Source organism: Pelodiscus sinensis, chromosome 2 (genome assembly GCF_049634645.1).
Source record: "Pelodiscus sinensis isolate JC-2024 chromosome 2, ASM4963464v1, whole genome shotgun sequence".
Lineage (NCBI taxonomy): Eukaryota > Metazoa > Chordata > Testudines > Trionychidae > Pelodiscus > Pelodiscus sinensis.
Window position 1 is genome coordinate 30,629,547 of NC_134712.1, and position 27,052 is coordinate 30,656,598.

Sequence of the window (27,052 nt, forward strand, 5' to 3'; positions counted from 1 at the left end):
AGAGTATTGGTTTAGGGAGGTACAACCTGTATAACCAGTTTACAGATTATGAACCGCCAAAAGAAACATCTGTCATTGGAGGTTGTAAAGGCCAGGTTAGACAATGGCCTCTTAAGGTCTTTTCCAGTCCTACGCTTTTATGGGCAGGCTTATACTAAACCAAAAACGGGCTTAAGATATACAACCCCAGCTACTAGGCTGGCCACTAGGGAGCTCCATCCACCAAGGAGCTCAGGCCCTGGCTATGCGGCAGTGAGGGGTGGGAGAGTCTGCAAGGCCAATGACAGGGGACCTCCCCATGTCTGGCAAATCCCCTTGTTTAGGACTAGTCAGGGTCGAAAAGTGCCAGATCAAGGAGGTTAAACCTGTACTTAAAAAAAAATCAATGCATGTGAAAGGGGCCAAAGAAAGCAACATCTGAAGCATTACTTTTTTAAAAATATACATTCCCAAAAAAGAAAACATGACTTTGCAATCTGATGTAAAAAAAAAAGTACACTTAGGTCAAAAAAGTAAAATATAAAGATCACCTTGAGAATAAATGTTAATGAGTTTTTTACATAACATTTCTAAAGTTTATAGTATTCCTAGTTGGAAAGCTGTGCAAAATATAGGCCTAAATTTCGCAATGAGAAACATTCAGGCAGACTCCTCTTCTTGTGCACAACCCCTCTGACTTGAACGAGTTCCATGAGCATAGAGGGGTCATCTGCAGGGAGTGTATTGCATGATAGCAGCCTGAGCCAGAACTCTACAGGTTCAGTTTAGTCCCCCCCTCCTCCCCCCCGCCCCCCCCCCCCCCCCCAGCAGCATGATGGGCACCGATCTATGTGTGCGTATATATTTTTTCTGGTTGTCTGGTATCAGATGATGTAGGACTGCTGTTTCTTTTTTAATTTATTGTATTAGAACTTGTAAGAACTTCCTAAAGGATTCATATTAGTGCGTCTTGTTTTGTACATTTTAAATAAATAGCTTAAAGGATTATAAATAATAACTAAAAATAAAAACATTTCATAGTCTCTCAGACATAGGCAAATTTTCTTCCCAAATTATGAACTGCAGTTGAATATAATAAAGCAGAATAGTTAAGGATCATGATCCATCCAGACAGCAAGTTAGTAATGAAATATAGCGGCTAAAATGTACAGTGTGTAGTATTTCTGTCAGGGACTCACTTGACAAGCCAGGATTCAACTACTGTCTCTGTGCTAACTTGCGTATGGTGACAGCTAGTGGTCAATATTTATTAGTGTTGAAGCAGCAATAGTTTAATAGTTTTATGTTTTCTTCATTTCAGTTAACTGCTAATTCTGAAATCAATTACCCGTCCACTATCAAAGGAACATATAAACTGCTATCTAATCTCTCTCAGATCTGCCTTGTGAAAACGGTATTATTCACGCATGCTGAAGACATTACATGGAATATTAACATACATGAAACACATAACAACATTGCCAGTGTTGCCCATTGCCTTGCTAATGAAGCATTTCTTTGTGTAAGTAGTTCAGTTCATGATTCATGGCTCAGTCAGAACAATTATTTGAACATTAGGGTGCCTGTGTGGAACATGTACAAATCAATAAAAGAAACATGGACAGTGAAGATACTAAACAAAGCCTGCAGCTTACTCTCTATCCTTCAGTTCTCAGTGAATGAGTAGCTGGTTACTCACAAATTTGCTGTCTCGAGCATAAACTTACAGAATTATATTGCAGCTGGATAATTAAGTGTCTTTATCTCTTTGTAAATGGGCCATAAGGCATTCTCTTTAAACTTTAATGAGGACCACTTCATGATATTTCTAGGTGATCTCTTTCAAATGCACTGTGAATTGAAGTATTATTGTTTTCAGTAGGCACCGAGGCTAAATGTATTGGAAAACACACTTAATAACTGTTGATAATTTGTTAGGTAGTAAAGAATTATGGTCCAAAGAGGGTGAAAGCTGAGTGTGTTAAAATAGTTTTATAAGACCAAGTCAATTTGTGTAAAGAAAGAAGGGGCATTTTATTATATATTGCTTAGTTGATAAGTAGTTGGACAGCTGAGTGTTCTTTTTATGGCTTTGTTTGTTTTTCTCACTTCAGACTGGTGGGGGGGAAATAACAAATGTGATTTTCTTTTCAGAGGCTAAATTTTTTTTTATAAATGTTCATTTCAAGAAAGTAATCAGTGGAACCAGACTTTCTTTCTTTCTTTCTGAGAAATAAAGGACATGCACAACTCCAAAAACATTTCTGCCTAGCAGGTTACACAGATTTAGCAGTAAGAACAATATTGTCAGAAACAGATAGTAATATGGGTTGTTCCTTTGAGTTTAGAAGGTGCTTTGGTGGCATGTTACTGCCCACTCTTAACCCACACACCTAGGCTACGTCTATACTGTAGTCTTCTTCCGCAAAAGCTTATGCAAAGGAAGAATGGCTCTTGTACAAGAGGGTGCTTTTGCGCAAAAAGGAGCCATGTACACAGCTCCTTTTTGCGCAAAAACCTTTTGCGCAAAAGCGGCTGCTAATTAATTATTCAAATGAATTGTGTTGATATTCCACTTCACGCTTCATTTGCATAAGCTTTTGAGGAAGAAGACTACAGTGTAGACGTAGCCCTAGTGTGGTTCACTGTCGCATGTAGTTGTGCTTAGACCACTTACAGCAAGAGATAAGACCAAGGGCATTCTACAGCCTAAGCTGAGAACTGGCTTTATAACTGAAGCTGAGAAACTCTTATACTAAGCTCCAGAGGTCCCAGATCCAAAGCCATCTGGTGGTGGTTACACATTGAGGATAACTTCGTCATTATTATGCTGTCCCAAGTGACAGCTGAAATATACAAGAGCAGGCTATTGGTATAACACACTAGGCATCTGTCTGTGGATCACAAGTTATTCTGTTGTCACAACCTTGGAGCCATGGAGATAAAGGAGTGTTCCAATACCATTGCAAGGCAGGGTTGAGATTTGGGGATTAATGGGATGGTGTGGAGTCTATAGGATGGGAGGGTATGTCTACACTACCCCGCTAGTTCGAACTAGCGGGGTAATGTAGGCATACCGCACTTGCAAATGAAGCCCGGGATTTGAATTTCCCGGGCTTCATTTGCATAAGCGGGGAGCCGCCATTTTTATAACCCCGCTGGTTCGAACCCCGTGCAGCGCGGCTACACGGGGCTCGAACTAGATAGTTCGGACTAAGCATCCTATTCCAAACTACCGGTACACCTCGTAGGAAGCCTAGTCCAAACTACCTAGTTCGAGCCCCGTGTAGCTGTGCTGCACGGGGTTCGAACCAGCGGGGTTTTAAAAATGGCGGCTCCCCGTTTATGCAAATGAAGCCCGGGAAATTCAAATCCCGGGCTTCATTTGCAAGTGCGGTATGCCTACATTACCCTCCTAGTTCGAACTAGGAGGGTAGTTTAGACATACCCGGATAGAGATGGGTTGGAGTGAAATGGGAGGGAAGGAGGAGAACCACTGGGATAGAGGAGGACTCGACTGAGGTGGGGAGATTGAGATGGAGGGGAGTCCCAGTGGCAGAGCAAAGCAGGGATGGGTCAGGGTGGGGTTATGGAAATGGAGCCCTGGGGATAGGGCAAGGCTGGGGTGAGTGGATGAGGATGGCAGAAACCCCTGGGATAGGGCAGGACAGAGTCAGGATGGGGGTATGGAGGGATCCCTATAGATAGGAGAAAATTGGGGGATAGGGATGGAGAGAAGCCTCAGGGAAGGGCAAGACTGGATCTGGGTGGAGGAATGAGGATATATGAGATCTTGGGGGCTGAGCAGGGCTGGGTCAGGATGGAAGCAAGGTGGTGTGGATGCAAGGAAGCCCTGTGGCAGAGCCCCAGGATTAGGACAGGGCTGAGTTTGGGGGGCAATGGAGATGGAAAAGAACAATGGTGCAGGGTTGCAATGGGTGGGTAGGAACTGAGGGGAGCCCCAGGATACTGCAACAGGGCTTTGATGCAGAGGTGCATGAGGTGGCCTCTGGAATACTGTTAAGGGTGCTTCAGCCAAAGAAGAGAGTGCAGCAGGAAATAGAGCAGCCCCAGCTAAGTTGGAGTTCTAAAGACAGACAACTGGCACCTTCCTTGGAGCACACACACTTTCCCACGCAGGTGAGCCCATAGGCCTCTGCTATAGACCATGGCCCTGTTTGTAGACCTTCTGTCTTCCACTGCAGGTAGGGATGGATCTACAGGCAACCCTCTCCTCAGATTTTTGGAAGCACTAGAGCTAAAGAGAGAGATTTCTAACCCAGAGACTTCTTCTGCCCACAGTGTTTTTATGGGCATCTGCTTACATACAGCAGGCAGAATTTGGCCCATTCATATTTCCTGGACGTGTAATGAATAAGATCTTCTCTTTTTTGGTCTGTCACTTTCATGACGCTCATTTAGGAATCTCCATTTACTATGGATTCCTTTTAGTACATGAAAAGGAGATTAAGTACCAGCATATGGGATATTATTAAGAGTTATGAAAATATAAAGAGTAATTGCAGAAATCTCCACATTTCTGTTCATTTAAATCACCATTGTCCAAAAACCATATAACTTCATCCATTTGTCATTTACTGGCACTGTTATATGAAGACATAATTAGTACCTATGGGAATAAGTCATTTAGTCATTGTGGAATTTATGAACATGTCAGTTCGCATTTTTGGTACTATGGGAAGCCTAAATGTGACTCCTTAAATACAGGCAACATAATCAAATGCATTTGCCTTTAAGCACTATTGAACATAAGGGTGTAATTAAGGGATATCCATTTTAGGTTGCTACAGTAATAGACACACATATTTCCTATTCTCAAAGCCTAACTAGAAATGTCAGTAAACATTGTAATATATTAATTTTAAGATAATTATTTTTCCCATAGTGATGAGATCAGTTCATGTTGATCAAATTAGAAAAGGGCAAGTACGTTTCTAAAATGTTTTTTGTTCATAGCACCAAATATGTCAAAATTTATTTTGCTTAACACAAACTTTTGCCAGCAACCTCAGCTACATAAAATATTGGTATGGTCATGTATTTAAAAATATCTGAATTAACTTTAGAAATTGTTCAAATCAGTTAAGATCTTTTACACATGGGCTACGTCTACACTGGCCCCTTTTCCGGAAGGGGCATGTAAATTTCAGGAGTCGTCGTAGGGAAATCCGCGGGGGATTTAAATATCCCCCGCGGCATTTAATTAAAAATGTCCGCCGCTTTTTTCCGGCTTTTAAAAAAGCCGGAAAAGAGCGTCTAGACTGGCCCCGATCCTCCGGAAAAAGTGCCCTTTTCAAAGTAAGAATAAGAGCCTCTTACCCTTTTCAAAGTAAGAATAAGAGCCTCCGGAAAAGGGCACTTTTTCCGGAGGATCGGGGCCAGTCTAGACGCTCTTTTCCGGCTTTTTTAAAAGCCGGAAAAAAGCGGCGGACATTTTTATTTAAATGCCGCGGGGGATATTTAAATCCCCCGCGGATTTCCCTACGACGACTAGTGAAATTTACATGCCCCTTCCGGAAAAGGGGCCAGTGTAGACGTAGCCATGATGTCTGTAGCCTATATATGGGTATGTCTACACTACCCCGCTAGTTCGAACTAGCGGGGTAATGTAGGCATACCGCACTTGCAAATGAAGCCCGGGATTTGAATTTCCCGGGCTTCATTTGCATAAGCAGGGAGCCGCCATTTTTAAAACCCCGCTGGTTCGAACCCCGTGCAGCGCGGCTACCCGTGGCTCGAACTAGGTAGTTCAAACTTGGCTTCCTATTCCGAACTACCTAGTTCGAGCCCCGTGTAGCCGCGCTGCACGGGGTTCGAACCAGCAGGGTTTTAAAAATGGCGGCTCCCCACTTATGCAAATGAAGCCCGGGAAATTCAAATCCCGGGCTTCATTTTCAAGTGTGGTATGCCTACATTACCCCGCTAGTTCGAACCAGCGGGGTAGCGTAGACATACCCTATGACAGTTATTAGCAAATTTCTCCAACAGCAGAGAGGGCACAACAGATGGGAAGGACTCTGTGTTATTTTTCCAGGTTTCTGGCTGGTGAGTCCTGCCCACTTGCAGACGATCTACTGAACGTTATATTTGGAGCGAGTATAGAATTTCCCCCTAATCAGATTGGCTGAGACCCTGTTTTCCTCCCCTTCTTCTGCAGTATTGAGCATGGATCACTTGCTGGTTTGAAATAAAGTAATTGGTGGATTTTTTGTAACTTCTTGACTTCAGCTCAAAATCTGTGCCTCTCAGTAACTCAACCAGATATTATGGCCTGTTATAGAAGTGGCTAGGTGGACTTCTTCAGCCTGTGATAAAGGTCTATGAGAAATAATCATTCCCATTGGGTTCTATTTATCATTGTGCTTTTTAAAAAATTGTTTACATACCAAACAATATGCAAGTCAAAATTTTATTCAGGAATTTCAACTGTTGCATAAAAATAAGAGAGGTAGCCGTGTTAGTCTGTAGCTGAAAAAACGTTAAAAAACCCCAATGAATTGTAATGTTCAGCAGCAAATGCACTGTAAGGCACTGTAGAATGTGGAAAAACTTTTTAAACATCATGAATTTCAAACATGAATAAAATGGTAAGAATTCCCCATTAGCTTCCTGGAAAAGAACAGCAGCAATAAAGTTCACAGGGATTAATCTTCTGATAACTTGAGGGCTTACTCTTTATAGTTCCTTGGAATATAATGAAAACATAGTCTGATGTCTGTGAATCAAAGTTAACATTAGAATGCATAATTAATTCTCCAACATTCATGGTTTTATCATCTAAAAATGTGTACCAGTTATTATTAAGAGATTCCCTCGTACCTTTAAGGTAAGTACCTTATGATAGGGTTGGTGTGTAATCCCAATGCCACATTGGGAGCTCCAGGAGCTACTGTGATCCCCAGAGTAAAGAGGGACTAAAACTGCTGTGACAGCCTTTGATTGGGTTCAACATCCACTGGGGTAATTATGCTGATTGGTGAAGACATGAGGGAAGTAGAGTGCATAGCCAAGGCTCTGCTACTGCCCAGTTAGCTTTCCAGAAACTAGCAATGACAGTGATACCAGCCCTTTGATCTCTTCCACTCCCCAAACACAGGGAATAACATTATGCCCAGCCATTGTATCTCAAAAATCAGCGACTGTGCCTGCGTGCCCATGCGTCAGCTAGTTCTTTTCATAGATGAAACTTCAGCTGGCTCCTATCTGAGATTAAAACCCAACCTAAAGAATCACAAACATTTGGAGCTCTCTTTTCTAAGGAAACCTATTGCTTTTAGTTTCTTTGGATGCTTACCCACCTCTGACAGATGAACCATATGTGCCTTTCACTAAATATACAATCTGAATGTTCCCCCGAGGTTCTCTGGTGATTGAAATATCAAGTGCTTTATTGGGTGGGCTGATTTCATTTCCTTTGCTGTAAAAAAATCATTTTATTATTGGCTATTGTGACACCAAGTTCAGGTTCCATAGTTATGACATCCAAGGATATTAACAGTGCTATTTCTGTGTAACTTTTACTGCTTCCTCTAAATAAAAACCCTGTAGATATATACAGTATCTGAATAAAGCAAGATTGCTTATGCTATGACATGATGCTTTATAGGATAGCACATTGACCATGTAACTATATATGATCTCCTGCTCTCTTGTTCAAAAAAGATATTTAAATCTCAGTCCAGCTAAAAAGAGCTTAAAAAGTCACTGATGTCCCCTAAAAACAATTGCCTAGCATTCAGTTGAGAAATAACCAAATTAGTTTTTGATTTTAGTGACACTGATGTAAATCTACAGTAATTCCAGTGACTTCAAAATATGCTTCTGGTTGTGTTTATGGGAGGAAAGGCAGGTCAGACGACCTCCATGTGTGTATTATATAGCTATACACGTAGGCTACATCTACACTGGCCCCTTTTCCGGAAGGGGCATGTTAATTTCAGCCATCGTAGTAGGGAAATGCGCGGGGGATTTAAATATCCCCCGCGGCATTTAAATAAAAATGTCGGCCGCTTTTTTCCGGCTTTTAGAAAAGCCGGAAAAGAGCGTCTACACTGGCCCCGATCCTCCGGAAAAAGCACCCTTTTCCGGAGGATCTTATTCCTACTTCAAAGTAGGCCCCGATCCTCCGGAAAAAAGCGGCGGACATTTTTATTTAAATGCCGCGGGGGATATTTAAATCCCCCACGCATTTCCCTACTACGATGGCTGAAATTAACATGCCCCTTCCGGAAAAGGGGCCAGTGTAGACGTAGCCTGAGGGTATGTCTAGACTGCATCCCTCTGTCAGCAGAGGAATGCAGATTAGGCAGGTCAACATTGCAAATGAGGCAGGGATTTAAATATCCCGTGCCTAATTTGCATAAAATGGCCACCACATTTTGCTGACTCAGCACTTTGTCAGCAAAAAGCGGCAGTCTAAAGCTTTTTTCAACAGATCCCTTATGCCTCCTCCCCTCTATACTGCTGCTTTTTGCTGACAAAGTGCTGAGTCGGCAAAATGTGACAGCCATTTTTATGCAAATTAGGCATGGGATATTTAAATTCCTGCCTCATTTGCAATGTCAACCTGCCTAATCTCCATCCCTCTGCTGACAGAGGGATGCAGTCTAGACATACTCTGAAAGGTAGCCATTTCAGAAAGGAAGCAGTGATTCTGACTCAGCGATGAAAGTTAACTTCAGTAATTTGAAAAACTCAGGGTAACAAGGTGGATCTGATCCAAAGTCCACTGAAGGTACATCTATACAGCAGCATTATTTTGGAGTAACTGACATCATTCTGAAATAACATAGTGCACATTTACACTACAAGCCTTTATTTCAAAATAATGTTGAGCTGAAGGACTTCTTACTGCAATCATAGTAACCCTCATCTCATGAGGCGTAAGAGAAGTCAAAGGAAGGGTGTTCTTCCTACAACTTCCTGCTGTGTAGACAGTGCCAAAAGCTGAATTAAGCTATTTCAATTTAAGCTACACAATTGATGTGGCTGAACTTGTATAGCTTAATTCGACATGAGCCTTGCTGTGTAGACTTACCCTGAGAGGTTTTCCTTTGACTTAGTGGCATTTGGCTCCAATCCCAAGTAATTACTCAAATTGGAATTTGGCCATTGAAGCTAATCTCTCTCTACTTACAAAAAAGAACACTCATTTGTTAGTGAACACAAAGTGTCAGGGCTCAGTTTTAAATCTCATCTTTAAAATGGCACCTGTAAGAGTGTGTTGTTCTTAACACCATGCTGTGCTTCTAATTGAGTATTAACTCAAAGGGAAGAGTCACCTACTGAGTCACTAGCATAACTTTTCTTTTCCTAATAGAGTCAAGCCTCCAAGAAGTTTCTTTTCCAGCTAGAGTCCACATATGGATGCAAGCCAGGAGTTACTATTAGCAATGCTATGGAAAAAGAGGAAATAGATGATACATAAATTAACTCAAAGGATAAAGAAATCCACCTTTTTTGTTGTAAAATTCCAATTTTAAAAGAAAAAAGCAGAGCAAATTAAATCTGTTTTATTCAAAGCAAAATGCAGATTCTCTGCTAGTAGGATAGCTTTGTGAAGTTCAGTATACATTCTCTACATGGGGAGGAAGAATGGGTTTAGGATTAAAGCAACTGATTTCTGCCTCTGCCAAGGACTTCCTGTGTGATTCTGGCCAAGTCATTTAACAGCCCTAGCTTTCTGTTTCTTCATCTGTGAAATGGGATTAATAATAGCTACAGTCTAACACATAGGAATTTTTGATGCTAGAATTATTGCCCATAAGTTTCATATAAATGCTCAAATGGAAGGTGGCATATATAGGTGCAAAGTGTTAGTGTCATTATATATTTAACATATAGATTTCAACCTGCAAATCTTGTTGTGATGTGCAACAGGCAGTGCAATGTTGTTTCTCTTTAATGGAAGTGAAGGTACACTACTGTACAGGCAGTCCCCGGGTTACATACAAGATAGGGACTGTAGGTTTGTTCTTAAGTTGAATCTGTATGTAAGTCGGAACTGGCGTCCAGATTCAGCCGCTGCTGAAACTGACCAGCGGCTGACTACAGGAAGCCTGAGGCAGAGTTGCTCTGCCCCGGGCTTCCTGGAATCAGCCTCTGATCAGTTTCAACAGGCTGAATCTGGACGCCAGTTCCATACAGATTCAACTTAAGAACCCCAGGCGTCCCCAAGTCAGCTGCTTCTGAAACTGATCAGCGGCTGATTCCAGGAAGCCCGGGGCAAAGCAACTCTGCCTCGGGCTTCCTGTAGTCAGCACTGGTCAGTTTCAGCAGCGGCTGACTTGGGGACGCCTGGGGCAGAGCAGCTGGGATCAGCTCCAGCAGACCAGGGAGACACGGAGCAAACCCCGTTCGTAACTGCGGATCCGACATAAGTAACTCGGGGATTGCCTGTATTGTAGGTATATGGTGGTGTCTTTATTGAGAGTAAGTTGCTAGGCCCTTTTGCACTCACTCTTTACTTTCCTATGCCTGAAGTGAGAAAGAAGTAGATTGCAGACAGACAATTGGCACGACTAAAGAAAACTTCAATGCAATGCCATACATATGTATTTATATAGTCCTCTGCAGGGCTTAATATTGCAAAGTGCTGAGCTCTTTGGCCTGGATCCTGCAAAGTACTTAAGCATATGTTTAACTTGATGCATATGATTAGTCTCATAGATTTCAATGGGACTATTCGTGTCCTGGATTGGGTCCATATTGCAGGATCAAACTCCCTGTTGTTTGCAGAACTACAGGTCCCCCTCTTAGGTCTTACTCCTTCTGCTAGTCAAGAGTTACTTCATGATCAATTTAGCAGTACACTCATTGCTACAGGATTGGGTTTGCCAGAGCACTCTGGCTGTGTCTACACTACAAAGAAAAGTCAGAAAAAGACACACAAATTGCAGTTTGCAATTTGCGTATCTTTTTCTGCTTTTCTTTTGGAAGAGGCTTTTCCAAAATGTGGTGCATCTACCTGGTGCCAAATTTCAGAAACACCTCCTCATTTAGCATATCCCTTCTTCCTCGAACAACGAGGTCTACAGGGATGGTGAAAGAACGCATCCGCTTTGCCAAAATTTTTTGGGGAAAAGTGAATTTGTTCCTTGGACACTGCATAGCTTTTCTGGGATACCTCTGGTATCCCGGAAAAGAGCTGCAGTATAGATATAGCCTCATTTAGCCTTAGTCTCACACTCATGCAGAGTACTTCATATCCTATGCTGTACAAGATCAAATGCTAAGCTATCTCTGGAATACTATTTCTTTTGCTTTTTGTGTAGAAATGTCACAAAATGAAATAAACCCAGAAATTAAAACCCACCATTAAAACTATTTATTAAGGGAGCACCAATTGTTTACAAGTTACCTTTAATAGTAACTATAGGTGGGAATTTTTTTATTTTTTCACTATTGTTTTCTATTGCTGTCTTTGCTATCTAAGAAGTAATATGGTCAAAGGTTCTATTACTGGCTTTGCAAATGATGACTGATTCCACAGCACTAAGACATCTCTTTGCTTTTAGATCCTGAAAGATATTTAGGTATTTAACTCGCATTGCACTCAATGGGCATTTTCTCTAAACACATTTGAGCATTTGGGCCTTTTGCCTCTTCACCTCAGTACTCCTATCATTAGAATAGGGATAATACAAATTTGTTATTTCCCTCAGAAGGGTGTGTTAATTTTTAAGTATTTGGGGTTTGTAAAATTCATTGGACATGTAGGACTAATAATTAAGTGTAATGCCTAATAAGTGGGTGTTCAGTGGTATGAGAGGAGTAATATTTATATATTTTCCTAGAATGATGTGGAAAAGCTAACAAAGAAAGAAAGAAAGTCACTTTGGTATATTAATTCCTAAGGCTGCTGTCATAACTTGCATTATTGTATTTTCTGTTTTGCAGTTTTACTGAAGAATGCAAAAAGAGAGGAGGACAAGCCATTCAGAGATTGTGCAGATGTGCACCAAGCTGGTTTTAACAAAAGTGGTGTCTACACTATTTACATTAATAATGTATCAGAGCCTAAAAAGGTAAAAAAAAAATATTTGTATTTGGTTTTGTTTGTTGGTATAGATGTTGCTCTTGGTGTAAGGGAACATTCTGAATGGTTATGGAATCTTTATATTGGCCAAGTGCTGCATTAATAGAAATCACTTGGTCCATCTTCATCCTCAGAAAAATACTGGAAGGGGAAGGAAATGGGGTACCTTGCTTTGAATGAAACCTGACCCATTTGTCCTCTCCACTGGCTCAGACTCATCCTGAAATATGAGCATATACGTCACAAAACATGATTTATCTTCTACCCCTCAGCAAATGCCTGGTCCCTACAACTGAGTTAGATACCTAGAAGGCAGCTCTATCAAATATACATGTCTCAGAAGACCAAGAAGAAACTCAGGGAAGCCAGTGGGGTTTTTCTGGGGACATGAATTGGTGGCAAAGCAAAAGGATCATTGAATGAAGCATTTTTCAGGTGAAGAGGGTAGGGTTTCGGGGTTTCTTTTAGGGAGCAGAGAAGAGCATGTGTTGGGCTGGAGAGAGAAGATTGAGGAGCTAGGATGAGAGAAAGGATGGTTTAGCAGAATTAGGAAGGCATGTGCTGACTTTAGTTAAACTGCAATCATCTTGATGATGATAAATCCAGAAGAAGTAGTAGCAATGACAAATTCCATTGTTTGCTTCTGATCTTAAATATCAAAGCCAGCTTCAGTTTACAACTATCTATCGAGTTTATATGGGGTCTACTTCTGAAATGAAATCTGTTTAGATAATGATATCTCTTGAGGCTTGTAAGAATAGTCAGGGTATTTTATTAATTAAATATCCACCATTGAAAAATGATCATTATCTGTTTGTAATTAATCACTGATAGTTAGTTTCTATTACATTTTAGAAATATTGTTCAGAGTGAAATGCAGGGAAAAGGATAAACCGCCACTAGAAGAAGACTGTTAAGGCAATATTGACATAGTGATATATGAAAGGTGAATACACAAGATAATTGAGATGTCTATAATGAAACATGGAAAATCTTATTAGATGTTATCAAGTAGTGTAGAAACTATTAAACTAGATTTGTAAAGGACTTGACAATAATGTAGGTTCAAGTCCACACTGACAAATTGACAGTGAGTTGCACTTGTGTGCGTTTTGTTTAAGGTTTTAAGCTGTCAATGAAAGCTTTGCTGCAAATTTTTAAATTTTATTCTGTCTGAATATCTGCAAGCTTTACTAATTACTGTTTTTGGAATGTTTAGTTTAAGACTAGCACTGGATTAGGTAACATTGGAAAAGTCACACTGTAGAAGTCAAAATAGTAGGGAAAATGTCTATAGCTTTAAGAGTTGTGGAATCAGGCAGTAAGTGGGCTAATACTTTTTGTAATTTTCTAGTAGTTTTCTTTGCTTAGTTTCATCCCAGCATTACTGTAAATTTCTCTGCCTCTTTGCTGTTTATGTCCTGCAGGTATTTGCAGATGATTGTCAGTAGAGCCCTGCAAATTTGCAGAAAGTCACTTTATATCCACAGGAATCGCATCAGTGGATGTGGATGTGGTTATCCATGTGTTATTTTTGCAGGCATGGATGCAGATAAAAATTTTGTATCTAGAAACCTGCACATTTGTGGCTATCCACATCCATTTTTGCAGATACAGATGTAGAGGTAGATACAAAATTGTATATGTGTAGGGCTCTAATTGTCAATCCTGCTTACTCCCCCATTCCCTTCCCATCATAGTCATCATTTTACAAGTTATATTTATGTAATTATTTTAATTCTTCCTCTTTAATGTGTAGATATATTTAATATATAGAAGTAATTGGAAGTGTAACAATATTTTAAGCATTTATTCTGAGTTGTGAAACATTTTATATACTTAAACTGCTTATGTTTAAATTACTGAGGATACTTAGTCATTCTTTATACCATACCATTTTTGTACCTGATCTGATGGCCACTTTTTAAAGTCACTAATATTAGTGAGTATTATATTGGAGTTATAAAGTGTTTTAATTGATAGATGGCTCTGATGGATCCCTCCTATGGATCAGTAAATGGTTAACATCTCGGAAACAAAGGGTAAGAATACATTGTCAGTTTTTAGAATAAAAAGAGGTAAATAGTGGTGTCCCCCAGTTATCTGTACTGCGGCAAGTACTATCAACACATTCATAAATGATCTGGAAAAAAAAATCTGTGTTTGTCTTCAAAAGGCTATTTTAATGCTAAAAATTCCTTTAACCCATAAACCTAAAGTGAATGTAATTAAATTGATGTGTGTTATGAATAACTACTTTTTTCATCCAGGCCTATAAGCAGAGGGAAATGTTTAGTCCTTTTGGAGTCCTCTTCATCTGAATCTGTAAAAAAATAATTATTCTCATCATAAGAAATCCACCAGCTACACATGCATACAAATACAGTTATTCAATTATCACCTCTTCTTTTGTCCAGGATTAAACCTCAAAACATGGTAATAGGTGTTTAATGGCTGAATGCCTTGATCTTATCTGGGACAAGAGCCCATTCAAGCCTTTTGTTGGCTAGAACTATGCAAAGCTAACATTGATAATCCACTTGGCATTCTTGTTAGTATGGCAGGTGTTCATATTCACCACCATGGAAAGTGCCAGACCACACAATGGTGACTAATGCATAATTAGGTGCTATAAATTCCTCCGTTATTACACAATCCCTCTTTTTAATTTGCTATGTCACTCAAAGAACATGAAAACTTATTTTATAAGAATTTTCAATACAGGAAAATCTTACATTTTATATCTTCTTCTATATTAAAATATTAACATTCTAGAGAAAGGCTTAATGCATTAGAAAAATTAATACTAGATTCTGGGGATCTAGACTTGAATTTTAAATAAGGCACACTTATCAGTTATAAATGCCTACTGCAAATCAGACTAAGTCCAAGAAAACTAAATCCTATAGAAAAAATGGTTTGACTTTACTGAAGGAAGTTTTGAGCCAAAATGTCTAAAAAATAGTGTTATTTTAATTGTGAGATTGAATCAGGTTCACGTCTTTGCAGTGTTCAGAATTCTCAGTTCCCCCTACAAGTACCAGGGGACCTAGCAAATTCAAACAGTGGAGTAATCACAGAGCATCAGTATGAACAATATATCATAGAGTGAAAAAATAGAACTGATTTGTTCTTTGGTTGACTAATATATAAGAACATAAGAATGGCCATACTGGGTCAGACCAAAGGTCCATCTAGCCCAGTAGCCTGTCTGCCGACAGTGGACAGCACCAGGTGCCCCAGAGGAAGTGGACCGAAGAAAAGCGATTTTTCTCGTGCCATCTATCTCCAGCCTCTGACAAACAGAGGCCAGGGACACCATTTCTAACACCTGGCTAACAGCCTTTTATGGACCTAACCTCCATGAAATTATCTAGCTCCTCTTTAAACTCTGTTATAGTTCTAGCCTTCACATCCTCCTCTGGCAAGGAGTTCCACAGGTTGACTATGTGCTGTGTGAAGAAGAACTTTCTTTTATTAGTTTTAATCCTGCTACCCATTAATTTCATTTGGTGTCCTCTAGTTCTTCTATTATGGGAACTAATAAATAACTTTTCTTTATTCACTCTCTCCACACCACTCATGATTTTATATACCTCTATCATATCCCCCCCTCAGTCTCCTCTGTTCTAAACTGAAAAGTCCCAGTTTCTTTAGCCTCTCTTCATATGGGACCCATTCCAAACCCCTAATCATTTTAGTTGCCCTTTTCTGAACCCTTTCCAAGGCCAAATATCTTTTTTGAGGTGAGGAGACCACATCTGTACACAGTATTCAAGATGTGAGCGTACCAGAGTTTTATACAGGGGCAGTAAGATATTCTGTGTCTTATTTTCTATCCCTTTCTTAATAATTCCTAACATCCTATTTGCCTTTTTGTCCGCCGCTGCACACTGTGTGGAAGTTTTCAGAGAACTATCCATGATAACTCCAAGATCTCTTTCCTGATTTGTCGTAGCCAAATTAGCCCCCATCATACTGTAAATATAGTTGGGGTTATTTTTTCCATTGTGCATTACTTCCCACTTATATAATACTTGTTATTTAAAGGAACTGGATAATGACCATCAATTGATAAACCAAAGAACATTAAATTGCTAGCCAATACTTCCATGCTGATTGATATGATTACAAAATGCTAGACTGATTAATCAGAACTTTTCAACTCTTTGCATAAATGCACACCTTATTTCACAGGCAAAGGTAGCTTTCATTAAAAAATGAAAACTTGAAATAGTCACAGGGCCACCAAGGAACTTAATGAGAGCTTTATTGTGAAATCATGGTAGGATGCTGTCGTAGAATTACAGAACTGGTCATACAGAGTCCAGGAATAGTCACACATTTTTCCACCCTTACTTTCTCCACTTTCTCTTTACTTTTTGTATGTTGCTTGCCCACTTACGGTGTGTCTAAACTACCTCATGAAACTAGGTTTACCTGCGCCGGTCGACAAAGGCTTCCTTGTTGATAGCGGCGCGTCCAGACTGCCCCGATCTGCCAACAAACAGCTGATCGTCAGCTGGTCGGCAGAGCGCGGCAGCCATTTAAATTTAAATGAAGCCGCGATTATTTAAATGGCGGCTTCATTTCCCTCTGCCAATCAGCCTAATCTACATGGCTCCATCGATGGAGCCATGTAGTTTAGACACACCCTTAGACTGTAAATTCTTTGTGTCATTGGGGGATTACAACACCATATGTGTTATACTGTGGGTACAGCTAGGAGTTAATTAAGAAAGAAAACCACTTGTAAATAATGTATAATCTTTTGTACCTTTTTGGCTTCACTGTGCCTCATTTTCCAGTGTTTTTGGTCATTCTTTCCTATCCGGTATAACACTGTGCTACAAGCACTAGATAATATTGATAAACTGAAAAACTACTACTGTTTCAAGACTATTAAGGAAAGTTGTCTTCTTTTTGTTTGAGTGGATATGATTTTGAACTAGTATCATTGTTTTCATTATTACCTAGGTCTTTTGTAATATGGAGATTGCAGGAGGAGGATGGACAGTTATACAACACCGAGAAGATGGGAATCTGGATTTTCAAAAAAACTGGAAAGAATACAAAATGGTAAGGGCGAACAATGTACTGTAAAGTTAGAAATGTAATCACTAGAATCATCAGAAAACAATGTATTCAGAAAGAAAATTTCTAGACATATTAGAAGCTGTTTCTTGGAGCAGCTTGTCCGAGAACCTACAAGGGGAGAGGCAATTCCTCATTTAGTCTTAAATATAGCACGGAATCTAGTCTGAGAAGTGAATACAGCTGAATCAATTTGGTAATAGCAACCACATTGTAATTAAATTTCAAATCCTGGTAGGGAGAAAATGTCAAAGAATCCCACTACAGTAGCATTTCATTTTTTTTAATTATAGAAAAACATGATAAACTCATTAAATGGAAATAAAAATGAATAGTCAAAAGACTGAAATGCTTGCAAATTGCATGGAGATTACTTAAAAACACCACAGTAGAGGATCAAAATAAATACATACTCCACATTTTAAAAACAATTAAAAAATGCCAGCAGTTTAAGGGGGTTACGATAGAAATTTGTGAAATGACATATGGCATGGAGAAATGAAATAGGGAGGTGTTATTTACTCCCTTCACATAACACAAGCACAAGGGGTCTCTGAATGGATTTAACAGGCTGCAGATTTAAAACAAACAAAAGGAAGAACTTCACACAATGCAGTGTCAACCTGTGGAACTTGTCAAATAATGATGCAAAGGCCAAAAGTCTACTTGAGTTCAAAACCTAATTAGGTGTGCTCATGGAGGACAGGTCTAAGAATGGCTATTAGCCAAGATGGTCAGAAACATAATCCCATGCTCAGGGCATCCCTTAACCTCCAACTGCTAGAAGCTGAGACTGGACAGAATGGGATGGATTACTCAAAATCTGGTTTTGTTCATTACTTTTGACACATCTGGCACTGGCCAGTGTTAGCAGGCAAGACACTGGGGCTACGTCTACATTGCATCCCTCCTGCATGATAGCCTATGCAAATGAAGCACAGATTAGCATATTGCCGCACTTCATTTGCATAATTAATTATGGGCCGTTTTTGCGCAAGAGGCTTTTGTGCAAAAAGGAGTCATCTACACAGCTCCTTTTTGCGTGAAAAAAAAAACCCTCTTGCATAAGAGCTTTTCTTCATGTTTTCAGGAAGAATGGCTCTTGCACAAGAGGGTTTTTTTTCACAAAAAGGAGCATTGTAGACAGCTCTATGCTAATCCACACTTCATTTGTATAGGCTTTTGCACAAGAGGGATGCAGTATAAACAGAGCCTGGACTAGATGGATCATTGGTCTGACCCACTATGTTCCTGTAGGAGCTTGGCTCACCTGCCAACTATAAAGAGCTTTCCCTCCCTTTCCAGGTTTTCAGAGTACTCCCTCAGCCTCTCCCAAAGCCCTACCAAACAAATGTCTTTTGTGAACTATATGTTAAAATGAGTAAGATGATGGTAGTGAGCTAAGGATTAATAAGAAAAAAGTGTGCTGCAACTATATAAAGTAATATATTGGTATATATGCTCAAATTTCTCATGCTGCAGACATTACAAGTTTTGTATAGGAAAATGTATTTATGTTGAGCAAATAGCATATAAGTAGGGCATCAAAGTGATCCACTTCTTCCAAGTATTTACAAAATAACATAGGATTTAGGAAGTGAGTTTTGGGGTGTGTCTAGACTACCTAGTTTTGTCGACAAAACAATACCAGCGTCTACACTACCGTGGAGTTCTGTCGACATAACGTCGACAGAACTCCGCGGTTTTGTCGACGCTGGTATACCTCATTTTATGAGGCAAAACACCTTCTGTCGACAGAGTTCTGTCGACAGAAGGTGTTATTGCCTGTAACGTTGCGTCCAGACTACGGAGTTCTGTCGACAAAGCGGCTTGCTTTGTCGACAGAACTCCATGTGTCTGGACGCAAATTGTCGACGGAAGTTTTGTTGAAAGTATCTGTCGACAAAACTTCCGTCGACAAAACGCGGTAGTCTAGACGTACCCTTGGTTATTGGAATGAAGATTCAGATATTCTCTGAGTATAACCTTTTATGGAAATCAACTCCTCCTTGATAAAGAATTGTGTGGCGTAACACTTTGCTAAATAAACATTTGTCTTTTTAACTGAAGTGATTACTCAGTGGTTTGTCACATTCAGTGGGTGGTATAGAAAGAGAAAGCATGTTCTCATTTCTCCTCTAAGGTGAAACTCTAGCATGATTTATACTGCCCAGTGATGGTAGGCATGGTATGAAAGTAGGTGGATGAGAGTTAGTGTGGATATGTATTTATATGATGCTTTGTATGGTGACTGTTATCTTAGCTATCTCAAGAAATTGAACCCGGGGCCTCCAGAATTAAAGCATGACTTTCTATAATTTCAGTTAAAGGCTTAGAATCTGTCCTATTTGACCTCAGTAGGACTATGTCTACACTACACTTCTTTTTCGGAAAAAGGTACAGAAGTTGCACTCTGCAATTTGCATATCTTTTTCCGATTGTTTTTTTAGAAGAGGATTTTCCAAAATTTGGCACATCTACACAGGGCCAAATTTCAGAAAAACCTCCTCTTTTGGAAGAGCCCTTCTTCCTCGTGAAATGAGGTTTACAGGGCTTCCAAAAGAGCACATCTGCTCTTCTGCAAAAAATGTTGGAAGAACAGACGTGTTCCCTGGACATGGCAGAGTTTTTCTGGGATTCCTCTGGTATCCCAGAAAAACTCGGTAGCGTAGCCATAGCCTAGGCTTTGGATCAAGCCCAAAGTACCCTACCTGCCAGGTATCTCAGATTCATATCTTTTGAATCAAGTACCAAGGGAGATTTCTGCCACACTGGAAGCAAACTACACTTGTTCCCTTAATTTATAGTATATTTTTGCTACTGAATGGGAAGTTAAATATATTCTTTTGTTTGAACTGAGTCATGCTGTAATTATGCTTTAAAATCCTATCTAGCACTGTCCTCCCTGCACAAATTTGACTGGATAACATCTGTTTCAGGAATTGTGTTGATATGTGGCTATATATTCATGTGTCTGCCTACAATATTTCAATCTGACACCATTAACATATGTTAACAACACCCATGTGCGGTCTTTCCCAATCAGAAAGGACAGGAAAGGTTCATTTATGCAGAAAGATTGTTAGCTGTTGAATAAAGTAAACTATTCAGTATTCCTTATATGTTACGCTTCTAATTTTTTTTTTTTAATGACATAATAATTCATATGTCACCTTTATGTAGCTCTCTCATTGGAGTACTGCAGATACTGATTTTTGGTTAATTAAACAAACAGGTTAATGACAGATTATAATGTTATTTTACTACTAAGCGATTTTCTGACAGCAAAGTAACAAGCTGACTACCACAGCAAGCCCATTTTGTCTTTTTTTACACTTCACACACATTTACAGAGGGCTTTTACAGAGCTCTCCCTTTTATAGAAATCCAGTGGCATCTGGGAAAGGGTATGAACAAAGTAACCTTCTGCAGGAGCCTCAGCACTTTACAGTGGAAGTGAGTGCTGTGTCCATTTTAGTTAAGCGGTGTGGAAAGTAGCACTAAATACAGGCCTGGGGAAGGGTCAGTAGATGTCACATAGGGATCTTGGAGGGTCAGCAGCTAATATTCTGCTGCATTGGCGTAAGTAGCAGTTGGTCTGCCCTGAAAAACTGGCTTCTGGCCCTATTATCCCTGCATAAATTCTGTTTACCCAGGCTTTGTATGGGAAATGGGGAATTTAAGTTTTGATTAATCCACTTAAAAAAAAAATTCTCATTTCCCAGCAAATATTGTACCATGTGACCAAGAATGTGGGCCCCCATTTTTCAAACCTAGGTGCTTAAATCATGGCATTTAATTCTGCATTTGGAGAGGCAACTGACTTTCCAATCTTATTTTAGTCATTCTAGAAGGTAAATTACAATTTTTAACTCGGAGCATCCTAAAAACACATCACAATATTAGTTTAACACACTGTTTTATCAAAAATTCTTATCTTTGGCACGGTGAAGCACATTAAAGACACTACTACAGACCAAAACATAATATTCAATAAGAACATTGTGCATAAGCCAATGTGTTGGAAATTGAGAAGTCTACTGACTTATCCCAAAATTATCTTCACAAACATTCAAAGTCTATTCCGTATTCTCAGCTAAGGCACACGGAGCTGATTATTCTTTATGACTTTTGGGAAGACATCCCTGCTGTAAAACACTGAATTATTAGATGTTTTCTTCAGTGAGTTGTCTAACAGGAGATGAACCCGCAGGATATACTGACTGTGTCTGGTTTCAATTTTTGTTTTGTCTATAAAAAGTCAAAGCTTCCTATGAGTATTATCAGGCAAAATAAATAAAGTAAGAGAGATAATTGTTTAATGAACTTGGAGAAACATGATTCAAGTAGAATACCCTTACAGATTTTGCCAAAGCTAATAAAACTCTTTTGCACCATACTTATTATTTTTGAATAAATGTCAACTTTGTGAATTCTGAAGGTCACTTCTAAAACTAGTCTTGAATTCAGCTTCTTTGTACCGCTGACTGCTTTTGTTATTTTGATTCTGTTAATCACAGTGCAATTAAAGATGAAGCAAGACAGACTTTGGATCGTATTTGCTAACCAGTGTAAATATTATAAAATATTACAAGATTGCCTTTGATTCCTGGTTAATATGTTTTTATGGATCAGTATTGTAGTGAAATGCTGCTAGTTTTGCTTTTTGTAAAGCACTTGTGCAGTATATCAGAAGCTATAGTATTTGCTCTTTTTTTACTCAAATGTGTACACTGGTGTGCAAATAATTACAAGAAGTATTGGATCATGTCATTTCTACACTTTAGAGACAAGCATAAACTCATGTTATTAAACCATGTATAAAATAATTCTAATGAAACCAGAAATATCCCCAAAAGTATTACCCACTTACCACTCAATAGGGTGAATATTCCTTAACCTAGCATGCACTCATGATCCCTTTTCGTTCACTGAACAGGGATTAGCTTTCCCTAAAATACAATCTTTTCTCACACATTAAACGTCTATATGTGACATTTTAGCAGAATCACTGAAGCTGACGTAATAAACAACAGTTTGGGACAGCTGTTTGCTGACAATACTAAAACTTTGCTGCCGAAGTTTGCAGATGATGCTAAACTGCTCAAGGTAGTTAAGACCAAAGCAGACTGTGAAGAACTTCAAAAAGATCTCACCAAACTAAGTGACTGGGCAACAAAATGGCAAATGAAATTTAATGTGGATAACTGTAAAGTAATGCACATTGGGAAAAATAACCCCAACTATACAGATAATATGATGGGAGTTTATTTAGCTACAACTAACCAGGGAAGAGATATTGGAGTCATCATGGATAGTTCTCTGAAGACATCCATGCAGTGTGCTGCGGCAGTCAAAAAAGCATACAGGATGTTAGGAATCATTAAAAAAGTGATAGAAAATAAGATGGAGAATATCTTACTGCCATTATAAAAATCCATGATACGCCCACATCCGGAATACTGAGTACAGATGTGGTCTCCTCATCTAAAAAAAGATATACTGGCACTAGAAAAGATTCAGAGAAGGGCAACTAAAATGATTAGAGGTTTGGAACAGGTCCCATATGCGGAGAGATTAAAGAGACTGGGACATTTCAGCTTGGAAAAGAGGAGAGTAAGGGAGGATATGATAGAGGTTTATAAAATCATGAGTGGTGTGGAGAAAGTGAATAAGAAAAAGTTATTTACTTATTCCCATAATATAAGAACTAGGGGCCACCAAATGAAATTAATGGGCAGCAGGTTTAAAACAAATAAAAGGAAGTTCTTCTTCAGACAGCACATAGTCAGTCTGTGGAACTCCTTGACTGAGGAGGCTGTGAAAGCTAGGATTATAACAGGGTTTAAAAGAGAACTAGATACATTCATAAGTCCATAAATGGCTATTAGCCAGTATGGGTAAGGAATGGTGCCCCGGCCTCTGTTTGACAGAGGGTGGAGATGGATGGCAGGAGAGAGATCGCTTGATCATTACCTGTTCGATTCACTCCATCTGGGGCACTTGGCCACTGTCGGCAGACAGGGTACTGGGCTAGAAGGACCTTTGGTCTGACCTAGTATGGCCATTCTTATGTTCGTATGTACAGCTAAAAATGGGCACTAACAAGTGAGGTCATATCTAACATGTATCTAGAACTTAGAGATCTCTGTGTTAATTTGAATGGATAAGTAATGTTTGCACTTTGATCAATTGGATATCTCATGAGTACTTTCAATTGCAAAGAGTAATGCATAACAAATTATCACCGTTGCCAACTCATACGATTTCTGCTGGATTTCCACATTCTGTGGAGTTATTTTATTAGGTGAGATTCAGTTTTCCTCTAAAAATAAGTAATAAAAATAAGTATGATTGCAGAAAATAACTTAGTAGGCAAATAAAAATATTCTGATATTTATTATTTAGTGAAGATCACATTTGTGCTCTGCATATCAAACGTGCCAGGCAAGATTTCTAAACCAACATCTTGAGCAATATGCATGTCATGCTTCAGAAGGAAATCTTTGTATTCTACTTGCTTCCCCAACTGCATAACACTTCTCTACACGAAAAATATGCAAAACAGCAGAGAGTTTATTTCCCAAGAAAACTGTATCCATCTTACCCAATACTTAATATGATGTTTTAATTAGTTAGGACTTTATAGATTCTTTAAATTACCAAGAAAAATGTCTTGTATAAAGTGAATATATCTTACTCAGCATGGCTTCAAAAGGACCTTCACTAATAGATCAAAAGTATTAGGCAGGTCAGCCTCAGTAAAACAATTTATAATTTAAGTGATCTTGAGATTTCTAATCTAATTTATTTTCAGTAATAAATTATTATATGTCTTTCAAACAGGATTCAGCTTCTGAAAATTAATATCACTATCTCTTTCTTCTGTTTTGTCTTCTTTTGCCCTTCCACTAGCTTCTATTGCAACTTAATTTCCTCCAGTCAGGAGAACACTTAGCAATAGATTTTCATTCCAATCTGATAGCTAATATGAGAGGAGAGAAGGAAATGAATGGTCTCTTTTAAGATCACCAAGTAAATCCTTTCATGTTGAGAATGTGAAGAATTACGGTAGAACCTCAGAGTTTGAAAACCTCAGGAATGGAGGTTGTTCGTAACTCTAAAATATTTGTAACTCGATAAAAAATGTTATAACTTTTCTTTCAAAAGAACATTGACTTAATACAACTTTGAAACTTCACTCTGCAGAAGAAAAATGCTGCATTTAGCCATTAAACAAGCTCAGAAACAGTTTCCTTATCTTGTCAAATCCTTTTTTAAACCACACCCTTTATTTTTTTAGTAGCTTATGTTTTGCAGATTGCTGTAATATATTTGCTTTTTATTTGCATATGTGTGTGTCTGCTGCTTCCTGATTACATACTCTAAGGTGTGTGGTTGATCATTTATGTTGTAACTCTGGTGTTCTTAACTCTGAGGTTCGACTGTATAATTATTAGAAAATAATTTTATGGTGCCTTGTGTTTATACAGATCCAAAATATAAAAAGATACATGTTCCAGGCCCTGAAAAGGCTGCAGATTAAATAATATAATAAGACAAAATACACAAACATCAGTTAAGAAAAAGAGCAACATTTCAGAACAGATCATGTCTTATAGTTATTAATTATGAGCAAAAGGGAGAAGGGATTTCCTGAAGTGATCTGTTCCAAAGAGAACTCAGAGGAGGATAAATAGAATGCTTGGAGAACAGCAGCAAGGATAACAAAGAAACAAAAGTACAAATGTTTTGGAAAGGAAATATGCTCTAATATTGCAGGACATAAATCAATCAGTAATTAGTGAGGTTAGAAAGAAATATTGCCTGTGGGAAGGTTGTTCCATAACAGTGCCCAGCAGAGTTTATTGCACCTCCCTCTGAAGCAGATGATGTTGCCGGCTGCTATTGAGACAGGACACTAATGATGATGAACCACTGGTCTGATTCCATATGGCAACTCCTGAATTCCTAGGACTGGGATACTGTTCCAGGTTTGGGGCTAGAAGGGAAAAAGCCAAGCATATGAGAAGGAAAGTAGGAAAGAGAAGTAAGGAGAGAGGATTAAGAACAGCATAAAGGAGAACATAAGAGACGTGAATGGGGATGCAGTTATGCAAAGGGGAGGAAGAAGTTTGTATTTTATTTGGTAAAATATATATGCCAATAGTGTGATCAAAGCAATATTTAAGGAAGGTCTCTGCAGCAGTAACACCAGGGATAGACTTGAATACTCAGAGGAAGGCCAGAAGGTTGAGCAGCAGTAAGTGGAAGGTTACAATAATTTAGGCAAGAAATGACTGGTACTTAGTAGTTTTAGCAGGAGGTATGTGGGAAACAGATTTTGGAATTATGAAAGAGGAAGACTTTCATGAGCAATGATTTATAGGGTGGCAGAGAAGAGAGAGACAATGGTATCCTTTAAGGTCACCACTTCATTCTACTTATTCCAGCTGTAAGACTGACTATTGAATAATGGATTTTATTCCTTAAAAATTAAACACATCATCCCCATGATTCACTTTTGCCACTGAAGCAAGAGTTCAGAATTTCAAGCTTCAACCTGAGCAAATTTCTTCCTGCTACTCCAGGGTCAGTTTCATTTAGTCTACTACCAGTTGGCTCAGCCTTTCTGTTCAAACAGCACACAGGCACTGGTGAAGGAGGAGGGCTATTTGGTTTGATTGTTTGCTTGCTTGTTTGTTTTTTGCGAGAGAACAAGAAAGGAAGTGTTGATGAAAGTGTTTTAAAACATGCAGTAATTAGTTATAGGTGGACCAATTTGGGACTAATCGGAAATCTCTCCCTGCATTCCTAGAACATTGACATATTTTTAGATCTCAGGACCCATCCCAATCATTTTACGCTTCAGAACAATTCTGAGAGTTTTATTTTTCTTTGGGAATTTGGTTTTAGAACATCTTTGCACTTCCTGAGTAAAATCTTACCTCCCTTGGAGTCCATGGGAATTTTGCCACTGACTTCAGTGGAGTCAGGATTCCTCCCCCTGCCCACCCCCACCCTCACCCAGACAGCAGGCAGGACTGGAACCAGACTGTAGCAGGACTTAGAAAGAGGCTGTTCTTACAGTATTTCGTTCTAGTATCGGAAGCAGGAATGAGTAAAATATCGTTCAGAGCACTATGATTTGCTGCCAATATTGCAGAAAAAAATCTCCCACAAAATTGCTTCCCTTCAGTCAATTATGAATGCCCAGTATAAGGGAAATCTATTCATGCTTCTTCCTTTTGAAATAAATACTCTTTCTGGAAAAGTATACTGAGTCTGCTGTTAGCATGTTGTTCAATTCATCATTTGAAGTTTGGGGGGATGGGAGTTATATTGAAAACCTCGGGGCTAAGAATAGAACAATTTCCTTTGAAAAATGGTCCGTGAAAATACCTGAAATTTGATGTTGGCTGGTTCATTCCAGAAACAAATTTGTGCTTTTTGGAAGTGTGTTTATGAGCTCAGGGTTATAATCTCTGGCAGGGACAATTTAGCAGTAGGGGGTGGACTTCATCAGTGGCAAGAAAATCATCCAGCCCTCCTTCGTATATGGTGGTAGAATTTTAACTAGGGTCTTTCACAAACCCTCCCTGGAATATCATTGTGAGAGAGCCATTAGAGTTCCAATTCCATTTCCTCACTCAGGAGGTTTGAATAAGCATGAGACAAGCATGTGATTATCTGAATCAGGGTGAAAGTTACTCCTGGGGTTTATCAGTACACAGCTTGGGGTAGGCTAGGTTCCTGGGAAAGGTCGGGGTGCAGCTCTTGGCCCCTGGAATGTGCAGGGCTGGGAACCAGACTCCCCCAGGCAGCCAGGAGCATGGCTCTGCAGCAGTGGTAGCTCGGAGCCCCAAGGCTCCAGTGACAAATAGAAGGGCCTGGGGCTCCAGCTACTGCTGCTGCAGTAGT

General features: G+C 39.3%; 1 protein-coding gene across 4 annotated transcripts in view; it reads left to right on the forward strand.

Annotated features, from left to right (window-relative positions):
• Nucleotides 1–27,052, forward strand: part of ANGPT1 (angiopoietin 1) — a 224,715-nt gene that overhangs the window by 145,389 nt on the left and 52,274 nt on the right. For all 4 annotated transcript variants that reach the window (XM_075920222.1, XM_075920221.1, XM_006113014.4 and 1 more), the window contains 2 exons: nucleotides 11,899–12,026; nucleotides 17,015–17,116. In XM_075920222.1, coding sequence (XP_075776337.1) covers nucleotides 11,899–12,026; nucleotides 17,015–17,116 — 230 coding nt within the window. The remainder of the gene's footprint in view (nucleotides 1–11,898; nucleotides 12,027–17,014; nucleotides 17,117–27,052) is intronic.